Genomic DNA, 16,328 nt, shown 5'->3' with positions numbered 1-16,328 from the left:
ATTTGAAACCTAAAACACACACAGTCAACCCTAAGAATTGAAATGGAATCTATTTTTTTTTAAGTTTCTACTTGATGCTTAACAGTTTAATACATATAATATACTCATGAGGAAACTGTACAAATGAATTTTCCAGGAGTTAGTCCTCGATCAGCACGATCTATTTATTTATTTATTTATTTAACAAACACTCATATTGTGCCTAGTCAGCACCCAAGACTATTTTAAGTTCTTTACAAATAGTCCCTCATATTCATAAAATACTAGTATAATCTCCATTTTTCAGAGAAGGAAATTGAGGGACAGAGAAATGAACTTATCCAAATCACACAGCTAATAAATGTGGAGCTGAAATTCAAACTCCGGCAGTCTCCTCCCTCTGTGTTCATGACTCCCCTGCTAGGCTAACGTTCATCTATTCCTCGAATGTCTACTGTATGTTTACAGTGATGTGAATTCTGTGGTGAGTCATGAGTTATATAAATTGTGGTCTTTGGCCTTCAAAGAGTCTTCAGTTTAGCTGAGGTTGACTTTATAATTTGAAAACTCCAGGATGACTAAGTATTTCAGTTGGTGAGAAGAAAGGAGGATTCTGGGTTTGAATGAGCTGGAGGAGGAATGTGGCAGGAGTGGAGTGGGCCTTGAAGGAAGGGTTCTGTGGGTGGGTGCACATGCTGGGGAGCAGCTGGGAATGAGGCTTAGATGGGAACACAGGTCAGATGGGGAGCTGCCCAGGGTGAAGACCCAGAAATCCTGGGGCATGACATGACGCATAGAAAGCTGGGAAGTAAAGGATGGCCAAGGTGATTTTTGATGAAAAAAAAAAAGTAAATGTGGAATCTTTTAAAAGGTTTAAGTAGTTTAAATGAAACTGATGAAATGGAGATGTACCAGGGCAAAATGTCTCTAGGATAGCCATGTTTTTGCATGTGACCACCATATGGCAGGCAGATGACTCCCAGGGACCAGGGACCCACAGTCTGTATAATCCCCCCCCACCGAGAGTGGGAAGGACCCTGTGAATAGATGGAACACCACACCCATGATTAGGCTATGTTATATGGCACAGTTGACTTAAAGAAAGGGAGATTATCTCAGTGATAATCAGGTGAGCTCTTAAAGGGAAGGGTTCTTCCTGGTAAAAGAGTCAAAGTCAGAGAGATTTGAAGCATGGAAGGGATTCTAAGGGAAAGAGTCTGTGTTGCTGGCTTTGAGGACGGAGGGGCCACATGGCAGGCAATGCTGACAGCCTCTAGGAGCTGAGATGGGCTCTTAGCTGACATCCAGCAAGGAATCAGGGACTGGAGTTCTCGAACTGCAAGAAACTGAATTCTTCTACGACCACGTGAACCTTGCAGAGGACCCTGAACTCCAGATGAGAACACAGCCCAGCTGACACCTTGATTGTATCCTTGTGAGACCCTTAGCTGAGAACTCAGTCACACCGTGACCAGACTTTGAACCTACAGAACTGTGAGCTCATAAATGGGTATTATTTTAAATTGCTAAATTTGTGGTAATTTGTTACAAAATAGTAGAAAATAGAGCCCCTGTGAGGGTATGAAGTGCCACCTGAAGAGGTAGGAGCAGGATGTCCTCTAGGTGGCTGGGAACGGAAAGTCACCGCATGAAGCACTCAGAGTTCAAGGGAGACTGCGATGACTCAGAAAAGACAGAGGACAGAGGAGCCCAGCTTTGCTGATCCCAACTAGCACAGCCCAGCCAGAAGGGCGGCAGGTCAGCAGGAAGAATGGGCACAGTGTGGCAGCAGCTGGCCCGGGGACACAGGCAACACGGGCACTGGATGGACAGCAGAATAATTTTGCTGCAGAGTCGAAGTGGGTGGATCAAGTAACCTGAGAGACTGGAAGACAGACAGGCAAGGCCTGGGTGGAAGCAGGTGGTCCCAGCCTGGGGACCAACATTTATCGCATGCGCACACTGTGCCAGGCACTGTGGGAAGTGCTTTTCATGCATCACCTTGTTACTCCTCACAATAACCATTTGTAAATGGTAAAAACTGTCAGCTCTAAGGCACTGATACCAATGCCATTCCTCCAGGGACAAGAGGTGTTTTATAAAGCGCTGTCTCGGGAGGCAGAGAGCTCAGGGCACTGTCTGTCTGCCTGACACATGTCAGTTCTGTGATGCCTTCCTCCGGTCCCTGCAAGTTCAGAGCCACAGTGTCAAGAAAACTATTTGCATGAAGTCCTTGAGCGGCGTGATGAAAAGGGCCTCAGACTGAGATGCTTGCATTCTGGTCCAACTGCCTCTGGGATTTGGGGCCACTCATTCATCATCTTCCTATCAATGAGAGGGTAGGACTAGATTTCTAGGGTCACTTCCAGCTTTTTACAGACGTGAGTGATCTTGGGAACATTAATTAATGAGCAAGATCATAGGAGTCTGGATCCCAATAAGCAGGAAATGTTATTACAGAGCCTTATAATAGGTTAAAAACACATTTTTAGACAGAATTAAACAGAAATGGACAGAATATTGGAGTCAAGCTAAAAGAAAGGAAGTGAGAAGCATTTAAAGGTTTAATTCCAAGAGAGCAAATTTTAAAGGCAAATAACACAGTCTGCCAAATGGATACATGGGAGCCTTGGTAAGAATGTTGGCAGGCAGGGCGCCAAAGGGAATTCATTTATGTCCTGGCCTGTCATAACTCAGGGCTCTGCCAGGTAGGGTCTAGGCCTCTGCAGTGGGAGGAGGAAGAGTGTCAGGATCCTCCATGGGCTGGGACGTCGTGGGCCATCCTAACTTACTTAGGCCACTGAACATTCCCTGGGCAGATCCCATGCTGGCTAAGCACCCTTCTGGTTAGAATTTGGCTTCCATTGTATGTTGACTACAAGTACGGATGTCCTGCTGCTAGTGATTTTGAGTTAGTGGGAGGCTGTCACTGTGACCAGATGGCTCTGGCACACACATGAGGGAATCTCTGGGCCATCAAAAAAGAGGGACAGACCCAGCTGGACTTCCATTTGATGACACCTCTACCATGGCTAACTTCCCTCACTGATGGTTTCTATGGGGTACAGACAGGAGGGCAGAAGACAGGGCCAGGGAAACTTAGCAAGTATCGGGTGGGGTCTGAGAGCCCGATGATGAGACCCTGGAATGTAAGTAGGAGAGAAGCAAATAAATAACACTGGTAAGGGCAAGGCAGGCCCAAGCTTTCAAAAGGGATTCAGATATCAGCACTGGCATGTAAGGTGAGGGTCAGTCGGGCGACAGAAGTAATAGCCAGGACAACATGCCATTCAAAAGAACTGAGAAAGTTCCTTAACGATGTACCTGCCAGTGTTAAAATCATCGAAGATGCTTTAAAAAAAATACTGATGGGGGAGAGGCAGACCTAGAGACATTGATTTCATTGGTCTGGGGCAGGGCCTAGACACCAGTATCATTTAAATTAAAATCCCTTAAGTAGTTCTAATGTAATTTGCTGCCAAGGGTTGAAAAGCATTGGCCTAGACATTGGCTATTAATACATTTTTTGAGGAGCAGGAGGCAGAAAAGGCATCTAGAAAGCTTTCTTCCATTGTCCATGCCTGCCCTCCCTCTAGCAACGTCTCAGCGAAGGGGCTGTGCCTGTAGTTTAAAAAGCCTGATACGATATTCCCACCTGGCCACAGAAATGCATTGGTGGGGTGCATTAACTTTCTTTATTGTGTAATATTAGATATACACTGAAGAATAAAGATCACTTATAAGTCAAGCAGAATAATAATAAAAGACCCCATGGCCCACCTGGAACCCTAGACCTTTATTAACCTAGTTGGCGTTACCGGTCCTCTCCCCTCCCCTCATTCCCTTACCCCCCCACAGGAGGTAACCTCTGTCTTCAGTGGAGTCTGCACTATTAACAAGCAGGTGGTCCTGGCACCTCTGGAGACCCAGGAACAGGCCTTGGGGAGGGCAGGGTCTAAAGGTTGGGAGGGAGCGGTGTGTGGGAGGGGGATCAGGTGACCAGCTGTGAGCCTGAGACGCAGAGCCAGGGGAGCCAGCGAGCCAGGCAGCGCTTGTCACAGCCTCTGACAGAGGCAAAGGCAGGCAAAGTGTTTGTTAAAGTGCTAGAGAAACTCCTTTAGGCCAGTACAATGGAGACCCAGATGCTTTCAGAAGAGCCAGGCTTTCAACGGCCTTGTTTTCCCAGCCCTGGCTGCTGCTGCCAAACTGACAAGCCCGCAAGAGCTTAGGGGGTGCAGAGTTCAAGGCCCCACGGATCTGTCGAACAAGAACAAAAGCTGCAACTTGATCTCTTTTTTTTCTAGGCTAATCACTTGTGTGAGCTTCTCCTTGGGATTATTATTCCATTATAAACCCTGATGCTTACAGTGAATCCACTACTACCTTTCTTAGGAGGTACTAAGTAGGTCAGTGTCAACGTACCAGGGTGCAGACTCTGTGCGAGAGCCACAGGCCGTGTGAATAATTAAACCCGCCCTTCTCAGGGAGCAGCTTGCAACAGGAGAGCATTTTCTCTCTCTGGGAGATTGTCAGGAACTAGAGGAAAGAGGAAGCCCCAATGTCCAGTGGTAGGAGCACCAATGTGGAGGGGAAATCCTGGAAGGAAGGGGAAATCCTGGAAGGGAGGGGGTCCCGGGACAGGAAGCCAGTTCTTGGGAGGGTGGGAGGCTACAGGCAGGACTCTGGGCAGGTCATCTGCAGGGATTCGGGGAGGACTGGGTCATGACTGTGTTATGAAACAGAGCTCAATATGAGCTTGGGAGCAAGGGCAAGGTGTAATCTTGCTTAGGGGATGGATATAACCAAAAGGTCTGTTTAGGTGACACCACCAGGGCGGCTTGGAGTCTATGGGCTCTTAAATTCCCCACAACTAGGGCCTGGCATGGAGGAGGTGCCCGAGGTAGCCTAAGCCTGCAGGAACTGGGAAGGCTGGGGCCTTGAATCATGCAGGGGCTTTTATGTGTTTTCCAGAGGCAGCTGCTCCCGTGGATGAGAGGCCTGGAAAAGATCAAGAGTTACCCACCACCTTGCACAGAGATGCGTGTGCAGAGGTCTTCGCTGGCTCTAAAGAGCTAAAGGCTCTCAGGGGAAAAGCTGTCACTCCCGGCTAATGAGGCCCTGGCAGATGACAGTGTGGAAAATAAGACAAAGAAGCCAGCCTGCCTCCAAGAGACTGGGAGACAGAGTAGTGACAGTGTGGCATCCGGTCCTGGGCTAAAGGCCTCCTAAGAGGGGAAAGTAACCAGAAAGCTACAATTTTTGGTGCAAGGCCTCAGCATACAACAGAACGAACCCCAACACGGACCGGTATGGTTATCAGCATTATGTTGATGGTAAATACTATGACCTCTCTTACATGACTGCTGGGAGTAACACTGTTACAACCAGTTTGGAAAACGATTTGGCAGTAGTATCTCCTGAAGCTGAACATGTTGCCCTATGACCCAGCAATCCCACTCCTAGGAATATGCCCAGCAGAAATGTGTGGGTACATGTCTGCCAAAAACATGGATGGGAATGCTCATAGTAACAGTGTTTGTAATCGCCTCAACTAGCAACTACCCAGATGCCCACTGACAGCAGAATGGGTACCTGCGATATGTGGTATATCATACAGTGGAATACTAGAAAGCAATGAACGTCAATGATACACAACGACATGGGTGAATTTCACAAAAATAATGTTGAGCAAAAAGCCAACACAAGGCTGGCTGGGTGTGGCTCAGCGGTTAAGCATCGACCTAGGATCCAGGAGATGGCAGTTAGATTCCTGGTCAGGGCACATGCCCAGGTTGCGGGCGCGATCCCCAGGTGGGGGCGTGCAGGAGGCAGTGATCAATGACGACTCTCTCATCATTGATGTTTCCACCTCTCTCTCTCTCTGAAATCAATAAAGATAGTTAAAAAAAAAAAAAAAAAAGCCAACACAAGGGTACGTACCACCTGATTTCATTTATATAAATAGTGAAAAATCAATTTATGGCAAATATATTAAAAACCATTGACTTTTATATTTTAAGTAGTGAATTGTATGGTATGTGAATTATTTTTCAATTAAGCTGTTGTGTGTTTTTTTTAAACTATGGTACGAGAAGTCAGGATGGTGGTTATCTTTGATGAGGAGTGGTAACCAGGAGGGGTCACAAGAAGCTTCTGGTGCTGGCATTGTTTGGTTTCTTGATTTGGGTGTTGGTTACATGGGTGCTCGGTTGTGACAATTCTGTATATTTAACAGTTGTGCACTTCTCAGTATGTATGTTATACTTCAATAAAAATAACAACAATAGCCACAAACACAGGCCTGGCCTGGCCCAAGTGCATGGGATGGTGAACTGGATACGCTCACTCACTTCAGAAAGGGCCTGACTGTAAAAGGACCCTGAAAGCTTATGAGAATGGGCTCCCCATTTCACCAGTGAAGCATTACCTATGGGGCCTGGGGCATTCTCAGAGGAGAAAGTAGGGAGGGTCTGCCTACTATCTCTCTTCCCTGGGCTCAGCCAGAGGGGGCAAGTGTGGCCCCAGATGCCATAATATTAGGCTTGTGAGCATCCCTGCCTCAGCACAGCCTTTCAGGTCTGTCGCTCCTGGGGTGGGAAAGAGGCATATCCTCAGGGAGACTTGAAGGGCCATCTGCCTGAGGTGGACTGGCCCATAGAGCTGTGACCCCAAGACCAGCCCCTGTCTGTCTCGGCAGCCCCAGCCAGGCTCTTCAGGGGCGGGTTTCGGGAGCCTTGTCAGTGGCTGCCTAGCAGCAGGAGCACTTGAGCCCCTAAGAAGATGGATCCCAGGGGGAGAGCCCTAAGCATGGGAGAGGGATCTCTGAGAACTGCAGGCAGAACAGAGGTGGGATTTTAGGGTGCAGGCCATTGGGGATTTGAGGCTATGGGCCAAAATAAGACATGGGACTGCAGCCACGGAACTAGGAAGTACTACAGGCCAAGTCCCTTGTAAATCAGACAGGACAAGATGCTGCTGCCAGGGTCAGGGGCTGTGGTCCTTGAAATTCTGATTCAATTCTGTATTTTGAAAATCTTCATAGGTGACTCTGGTGCACAGCTGGTGTAGAGGCCCGCATGGGTAAGCATCATTCACTCATCCATTCAACAAACACTTACTGGTTCCAGGTCATTACCAGGCTCTGGGAAAGCAGAAGAATATGCCCTTAAGAAGCCCATCACCTGGTGTCCAGGGATAGGCTGGTATGTGACAGATAATTACGATGAGGAGAGGTGACAGCAATGACAGAGGTTCTGAAGCAGTGGAAAGGTAAAAGCACCCACTTGTGGCTTCTTCTGCAAAATGTAATTTCCTCCTAATTAATTTGCTTCACAGGTCTGAATTTCTGTACTTTGTATTCAGGTACATACAATAGCTGAGGCTCAGCTCAATAACTTAAATATTGTCCATTATAGCTCCCTCTGAAACAGGACCATCTACCAGTAATTTTCAAGCTGCTTTTAAAAATAATGAACAAGCTAGGAGAGGTAATAGAAGATAGCTAGCTATGTCTGTTTCATAATTTCTGCCATTAGAATCATCCAGAAGAAGCATACCAATTTTTCACAATCTTTAGGGAATTGATTTAGCTTTTCATAAAGGAGCCCATCAGATCAACCCCCAGCCTCCCACCACACACATTCACAATAAAAAACACTGGCTAATTCTCTTCTTCCTCTATGTCAGTTCCCAACCTGGGTGCATAGATGAGCGATGCGATCAGCAAAATAGGCCTAAATACACCCTTTTCTACAATCATGGAAATCTATGACATCTAGCTTGGAAGTTCCAATTTTAGTTGTCAGAGTGGCCCCCTTGAGAGCACCCTTCTTTTAGCAATACAGTGGGAGCACCTTGCTCAAGTGGGTCTAGTCAGAGCAGCCCCATAAACAGAAGAAGCCAAAGAAGAGCATTACCTTGGTCCCATGGTAGAAGTCATCCACGCACGTGGCATTCATGAAGGTCTGGTGGAAGTGGGTGCTGGTGTCGATGCCTCCAGGGATTACCAGTTTCCCAGTGGCATCGATCACCTTGGCCCCTCCGGGAATCATGAGCTCACGGCCCACCTGCTGGATGATGCCGTTCTCGATGTAGACATCAGCCTCATGGGTGCAGTCATCGTTCACCACCTTGCCTCCCTTGATGAGAATCCGCACGCTGGCTGAATTGGCAAGCATGTTCCTATGGAAGATGAGAGGGGGACATTGGTCAAGGTCAAAGTCCCTTTCACTGTCACCAAGGTCCCACCCCTTCCCATCAGAGCCCAAACTATATGGGCAAAGTGAGTAGGAATGAGAAGGAAGGAAGTTTCTCCAGCCTGAGGACACTGGTCCTACAGCCAGCTGGGGTCACTGACCTCACAGTGAGACTTGCTGGGAATCACGACACAGTGGCCAGTCAGGGTGAAGTTGGGGCCCAAAGATGTTTACCTTCCTGAAATGCCATGTGGGTTCTAAAGCCTCTTCATATCTGCTATTTCATTTTATTCCAGAGAAAACCTGAGGACTGGCATTTTACAGGTGAGAGGGCTAAAACTGCTAAGGAAGGAATTTATAGCTACTAAGTAACTGAGTCAAACCCAGATGTCTTGTATGACCAACATCCCCACCATACCACGTGGTCCTGAAGATATCAGAGGCTCCTGGGGAGTGTCTCGGAGCCAGATCCGCCAAGCCTCACAGGTATTTAATTCACATCATTCTTTAGATGGATTCTGCTTCAGTTCACCCTCCTGTCTTTGCCTCAGAAAGTCCACCACTTCGGCGGGTTGCACATGAATAAGCTTATCTAAGGAGCTTTTGAAAAGTACCTATGCTCAAGCCCCACTTCCAGAGATTCAGATTTATTTGGTCCAGATTGGGTCCCCAGAATCCGTATTTTTAAAAGCTAGAGAACTTCCTCAAAGTCACACACCTAGTTTGTAACAGAGTAGGAATTGAAAGCCAGTTGTCTTCAGAGCTGTTGTGGACTGAATGTTGGTGTCCTCCCAAATTTCCAGTGTAGCTGTATTTGGAGCTGGGGCTCTCAGGAACTTTTTAAGGTTAAATGAGGTCATAAGGGTGGGACCCTGATCCAATAGGATTAGTGTCTTCATAAGGAGAGACACCAAGAGTGCTCTCTCTCCCTTCCTCTTCCCACCCCTACGCACCATACAAATGCATAGAAGGCCACGTGAGGACACGGAGAGGACAAGGAGGCCACCTACCAGCCAGGAAGAGTCCTGACTAGAAATGGACCATACTGGCACCCTGACCCAGCCTTTAGAACTGTGAGAAAATAAATTTCTGTTGTTTAAGTCCCCTTGCTGCTGACTGTTGACATTCATTATGCTTCTCACCTCCCCCAGTAACCTCATTAGCACTTCATTCCTACAGCTTTCTCTGCTAGTCTTTTCTAAACTAAAGAAAAATGTTACTGGCATCTTTTTCCACAACCTGCTGTCTGTCTGTGTCCAAGTGTGTGAACATAACAGAGTGAGGTGGGTGGGGAAATACCTCGGGCCTCTTAGGAGAGTCCCCACAAAGGGAAAGAACTTGAGCACACTTGTTAAAATACATGCTATTAAGCACCACACAAGCCACTGGCTATGACTGTCTTTCCCTCTGCTCTCGTTGGGACAGTATATTCAGAGAATATTCTAGTCAGTGGTCATGGTCTAGAGAGGGTCGGTATTAGTTTTACTAATTTATGATGCTTAAAGTCACCCATTTTATTCTAAAATGCGAGTTAGCCAGTGGGCCAATATCTGACTCACTGGCTAACTTCATACCATGGACTAAATGTTTATGTCCCCCTCACATCATGTGTTGAAGCCCTAAACCCAGTGGGATGATATTTGGAGACAGGAATCTTAGGTCATGAGGGTAGAGCCCTCGTAAGTAGAATTATAAGAAGGGACGAGATCTCTCTCTCTCCACCATATGAGGACACAGAGAGATGACTGCAAGGGAGCAAGACAGTTCTCACCAGGAACTAAACTGGCTGGCGCCTTGACCTTGGACTGCCCAGCCTTCAGAACTGTGAGGACTGAGTTTCTGTTGTTGAAGCCATGCAGTCTACTGTATTATTACAGCAGTTCAAGCTGACTAAGATACCACATTAAACAGAAATGAACATTATAATCAAATCGTCATGAAGTAACAACTGGACCCTAAAATAAATGTCACCTCCTTTAAAGACTTCTGGCTGTGCTGCACATTCCTATTTGTTTAACCAAAAACTTTGATCATCCAGTTATTCTGTCTATGCAAATGAAAGAATTCAAACCACATGTCTGTCTTCCCAGGCAGAAATGGAAAATATGCCAGATAGTTAAAAGCTATTAGAGAAAAATAAGTCAGAGATACAGAATTCTAGAGCCACAAAGCTTCATCAAGTCTACCCTTCAGTCTGTCGGACTTTACCGTCAGTGCCCTTGAATCGAAGGGAACCAATCTAGGACTAACGGGGGGGTGTCATGCAGCAAATAGAGGGATCTTAAAAATTGTATAATTTATTCAGGGAAACAATGACACCTTTCATAGCAAGATGGTGGATACATTTGATATGCCAAGGTTTATCCAACTGTACACATCTTGTATCCCGATTTCCTGATTCGGTGGCATGGGTTCCTTATGTTCCTGAATCAGTGAGAAGTGAGGTGACGTCCAAGCTGGGAAAACAGGGACTTCTGGGTGGGGGTGGGGGGATAACACTGTAACCTGGGAGTGCAGTCTGTCATGAGAAAGTCTCTTCATGTTTAAAGTAGTGACAGTCATTGCTATCTGCTATCCAAGAACTGTCTTGCTGGGTAACAGGAAAGTTCCCGCACGGCCCACCCTCCTGCCTTCCCTACTGCTGCTGCGAGGCTCCAGCGCAGAATGGCACCGGGGGCATCCTGCCCCAGGGTGTCAAGGTTACGGCCGCTGCTGCTTCTCATTCATGAAATGCACACACCTCACGCTCCTAGAAGGCGCACAGTGTCAGCCCTGCCAAGGAAATGACAACCCCAACACTGTGTTTGGGAATGGCCTTCATCTGTCATCACCTTCCACAGCTCCCCTGCGCCTGCAGGGAGGTGCGAGACAAGGGGAGCCTGCACGGTCTGTCCCGCCAGCAGCTCAGCTGGGGGACGTGGGGGGAATCGGGGCTCAGCACAGACACATGGGGCCAGAATGGTGCAAAGATGACACTTCTTGCATAAATACCTTAAAACGAATCTGATAGGGTTGGTTTAAGACATACATTTCCTCTTCTAACAGGCATTCGTTTGAGACTCACATTTCATCTTTTGGTAGAATCCACAGAAAAATGTGTAATTTTACAAATGGTCACTGTGATATCAAGGAACATGGGAGATGAGAGCTACACAGCTGCCCTGTGACATGAAGGACCTGTGGCATTTAAGTCAATCCTAATGGCAGCCCGGGGTAGTAACTGCAGGGGTGGTGGCTAGCTTAGGTCACTGGGGACACACTGAATGGCATGGTTTTTCTCTTGCTCCAAGCAGATAACATTTGCTACAGGACCAAAGGGCAACGTGTGACAAAGATTTGGCAAGAAAATGAAAACACGCAACTCTCTTTCCTCTTTCCATCAGCACCTAGGAAAGAAGGGTGGGCCAGCCATCCCCTACGGGGGCTGCGTGGTGCTGGCACCCACAGTGTCCTGGGCTGATTCCAAAAAGGGAACCTCTTTGAGTTGAAAAATGAGAATGAATCAAAGGTTCAACAGGACACGAAAGCCAAAAAGGGAAGTTTGAGGTGAGTGGGATATGGCCAAGGGTTTAAGTTAATAAATTTAATTTAAAAAGTAATAAATTAGTTTCTTAATAGTACTACTCTAGATAATCTTAACTAATATTAAGGTACAGTATAATTTTATAGTTAATTCTAACAGGCTTTATTACCTCGAGTAGATTTACTGATATTTATAATACACATGTGAGATATGACACAAACACCTATGAACTCAACATTGTCATTACTGTTGAAGTCCTGGCACTTCACTCAGCCCATTCCACACACCTCTCCCCAGAGGTAACTACATCCCTAGTCAATTTGTATGGACTAGTGACTAATAATAGGTGACAAGTTAAGAAAAACAACAAGATCATGGCTGTCACTGCCCCATGACCACTAGTCATGACTCTTTACCTGCCCTCTCGCTGATTTATTCACCACCTAATCCTCTGTCTTCCAAAGTAAGCAGGCACCTGAGAACCTAATCTCACAACGCTCATAGTGAGGGAATGCGGGCACTCCACCATTATCCAAGTGCCCACTGGACCCTCCTTCCTCTGGGATGGTCCACAGGCAGCAGGCCCAGCCTGTCCAAACCAACCGCACACCCCCAATCGCCCACCCAGACACCTGGGCCTCTTCTGCATTCCTCTCCGACTCAGGCCCGTGTCAGCATCCGGCAGGGCTGGCGGAGTGGTGGGCCTGCTTTTGGTCACCTGGGAGTTTTGTGCAAAACACTTTGAGGTATTCTGTAAGTAGAACCCAGCCTGCTGTGGGGAGAGAAACTGCGAAGTTTCCTCTCTCATCTGGGGCTCAGGTATCTCCATGGACTAGTGGGGACCTGGAGAGCAGGGGCCTGGACTGGAAGAAGGGCCGGTCAGGCTGAGGGGTAGCACAGGGAGGGCAGAGAGGATGTGGTTGATGTTACACCCACCCTGAGACATACTGGATCCTTCCTCAGTAGCCATAGCCTATTTCTGCATCTAACTGGCTAGCTGGAGGCCTCCAACGTCCCACAGGCCCTGTTTCCATTCACCCGGGCTGGGCAGGATGAAGCCCATGGGTGCCAGGCGAGGGGTGGCCCAAGGTGCTTGAGTCTGGAACACTGCTGCCACCTTTATCACCGCACAGGGGAGAAGGCAGAATGAGACCACATAGGTCAGGAGAGGGCAAGACTACAGGTGGGAGTCCAGCCCCAGGGCCTCCTCTTCAACACAGAGGATGGGAGGCAAACATGCCCCAGTCTGGCCGTGTGATGGGCGTCAACATGGTGAACCAGGGCTTGTTCCTAAGGAAGCGTGAAAACAAGCTTGGGACAAAGGAACTGCCAAGGGTGAAGCCCAGAGGTGGGCAGGCGCATCTAAGTCCAGCAGGAGTGAGTCCTTAGCAGGCTGAGACCAAGTAAGAGGTTTTAATCCCGGGGCTTCTCCTGACCCGGCCTGGCCCAGTGTGGCTGGGCTTAATGAGCAACCACCACCAGTGTGCGGGGGGCAAAAGTGAAATTCCAAAGGATTAGCCAGGAGAGGGTGGCAAGAAGTGGAGCTGCAGACCACTTGTTCAAGCAGATTAGCGATGAGAGAAACAGGGCAGTTGTCAGAAGACAGAGCCCAGAGTGTGTGCGAGTGTGCGGACAGGCTTCTCTGTGTGTTGACACAAACCCCCACACAGTCTTCGGCATTTGCGCAGCAACCTAGCTCCTTTGAGGTGCCCACTCACTCACTGAGGTCAGGAGTCTGTTCACTCGGGGCTCAGGGAGGCCGAGCACCAGCAGATAGCAGTAAGTGCGAGCTCCATCCTCCTGCAAGCCCAGCTACTCCAGGGCCCGGGAAGCAGGGCAGGGGGAGGTGTGCGCACACTGGAGACGAGAATTCCTGACTCCTGACTGAAGCTTGAGCCAGACAACACCAGGCCTTTCGTGACCAGTAGAGTCACCATCACCCACCCCTCCCCCAGCTGACCCTCTGGCAGATTCCTCAGTGTGCTGTGCCTTCTGCGCTCCCACCAGCTGTCCCCAGGCCCCGAAGGAATTCCATCGCCTCCCCTGTAAGGGCGGCAGCTGCGGCTCCAGGGCCTCCAGCGGCCCAGAGAGGCCGTTTCCTAGAACAACAGCCAAAGGGCCGAGGGGGCCGCCACCCACTGCCCCAGGGGGTGGGCAAGGGCTCTTCTCAGCCTGAGACCTGCATCCGCAGGTGCGGAGCGGGGAGAGTCACAGCAGGGGGAAAGGACGAGTTTTCCTAACTATGGAAGTCTCACAAACCTGGGCTACCCGATAAAGTCTAGATTTGGGAAAGAAACTGAGCGGGAAAAGAAAACTTTTTTCCTTTTAAACTGAAAGTGAGTATGAATTATAACCATATACAACAACTTGCAAACAACTGAGGGAAAGAAGCAAGACACAAAATAGTGAATATGGTCTGATTCCATTCACATAACGTTCAAAAGCAGGCAAAAGTGAATCACAGTGCTTAGGCAGAGTAGTAGAACAATGAAGAAAAACCAAGGAATGGTTATCGGAGCAGTCAGGCTATGGTTATCTCTGGGGTGTGTGGGGGGCTGGGTTTGGAGAGGGGTGCCTGTGGAGGAAGTTTCTTGAAGGCTGCATATACTTTAGTCTTCTATCTGGGGGACAGGGAGTTAACAGGTGTTTGCTTTAAATTATTCTTTAAGATCTACATATATATTTTCTGCACTTTTCTGTATGTATCTCATAAAACATTTAAGAAAAAACAGAGCTGAATTCCTTGAGAGCAAAGCCTAGGCCTTATTTCATCATTCTAAGGACTTGGCCCTCAGAGGGGACCCTTTGATTGCTGGTTGACGGAAGGAAGGGTGGTTGATGGTGTGAAAGCACTGTGTGTGTGTCAGCCACAGTAATGGGCTATTAGTGATGGGAAGGAAGGCTTCTCAAGAGTTCTGTGCTGGTCGGGAGGGTGTTTGGTGCAAAGCCTGGGCAGAGGAACAAAACAGGCATTCTCTGGGAGGAAAAGAAGACAAGAGGCAGAAGTAAGCGAGTATGGGTGAGGGATGGCAAGAAGGCTAATTATATATATATATATATATATATATATATATATATATACACACACACATACACACATATATATATCTGAATGCCCTTGGGCCTGAGAGGGTAGACTGAGATGAGGAAGCAGCCTGGAGAGCCAGGATGTGAGTCAAGGAAGGCAGAACAAGAGGCTCAGACTTCTGAACGAGACCTGGGGGGCATGGGGCAGCCTGGGGCATTCAGAGCATGAGATGTAAGTGTCCTGGGGATGAAACATGCTTTGGGGGTTGGTCTTCCACTTCTTTGCCAGGCCCCGGTTGAGGGCAGGCCGGGAAAGAAGTGACTGCGGTAACCCAGGTATGAGGATGCAGGGGGTTAATCATAAGGTGCCACAGAATAGGAAAGGCAGGAGCAGAGCTCAGAAAGGACTGAATCGGGAGCTTTTCTGGAGGAAAAGGAAAACAGACTGGGGACGGCAGTAAGAACGGCAGCGTGGGCAAGGGGGCAGAGTGGAGACTGGTATGGATGGGTAGAGACGGGCTGTCAGGGGTGCCTGTGGTCTGTGGAAACCCAGTAATAGAACTGATTCCAACTTCTCTCTCCAGGAAGACTTTTGATCAGTCAGAAGATGGTAACTGACTCAATCACCCAAGGCAAGGAGGTGACCAGAGAACACTCACCCAGCCCTACTATGTGTTAGGGGCCATGAAGGCTCTTAACACAGGGTATTTAATTGAAATCACCGCACAATTGCCCTTGGAGGTGATGCTATTTCCACTTGACAGATGGATGTGATGACATACAGCTTTATGGAAAGAAACAGAAGTAGGGGTAATTCTAAACATCAGAATCAGAAAGTCTGGGCCATGCTAACCGGCCAACATTTTGACTTATGTGTTGGACATTTAGGAGACATTTCAAGTAAAATACTCAGGCACTGTCCATTCTACTTACTACATCTGTTTCTTTCTTTTTTTTTTTTTTAAAAAAAAAATCTTTATTGATTTCAGAGAGAGGAAGGGAGAGGAAGAGAGAGAGATAGAACATCAGTGATGAGAGTCATCGATCAGCTGCTTCCTGCACGCCCCTGACCGGGGATCGAGCCCACAACCCGGGCATGTGCCCTGACCGGGAATTGAACTGCGATCTCCTGGATCCTAGGTCCATGCTCAACTGCTGAGCCACGCCCGGCCGGGCTACATCTGTTTCTTATCAAAACCTCGGTCCAGGCCCTCATCATCTACCTGAACTATGACATCACTATTACCTGGGCACTTCTAATTGGTCTCCAAGCCTCCACACTGTTGGCATATTGAGCTTGCTAAGATGCAAATCAGATCACAGAGGCTGGCTTGGCACCTACTACACGGTACTACACTAAGTGCCAGAAGCTGCACCATCCCCCCAGTTTCAACCACAAGGTGGGGGAGAGACCAAGTGAGGGCATTCTAGACAGAAGCTAGCAGTGTGACCCAGCCTGAGCATTCAGGAGGGCTGGTGTATTTGATGTCTGAGGGTGGAAAGCCCAGGGGACATGCTGAGGGTGTGGACTAGATGCCGAGTGCGGCTGGAAGGCTCGCTGGCATGGCAAGCAAAGAAATGACCTCATTAGATTTGCCTTTTAG

The 16,328-nt window shown here is 48.2% G+C and overlaps 1 protein-coding gene across 1 annotated transcript in view; it reads right to left on the bottom strand.

The window, feature by feature from the left end:
* Positions 1–16,328, bottom strand: part of DPYSL5 (dihydropyrimidinase like 5) — a 61,181-nt gene that overhangs the window by 30,334 nt on the left and 14,519 nt on the right. Inside the window, exon 2 of the mRNA XM_081156594.1 lies at positions 7,896–8,160. Coding sequence (XP_081012720.1) covers positions 7,896–8,156 — 261 coding nt within the window. The 5' untranslated portion in view covers positions 8,157–8,160. The remainder of the gene's footprint in view (positions 1–7,895; positions 8,161–16,328) is intronic.

The sequence above is a fragment of the Miniopterus schreibersii genome, assembly GCF_964146895.1.
Source record: "Miniopterus schreibersii genome assembly, chromosome: 13".
NCBI classification, from domain to species: domain Eukaryota; kingdom Metazoa; phylum Chordata; class Mammalia; order Chiroptera; family Miniopteridae; genus Miniopterus; species Miniopterus schreibersii.
The sequence above is the reverse complement of the archived record's forward strand: the minus strand, read 5'-3'. Positions and strand labels throughout refer to the sequence as shown.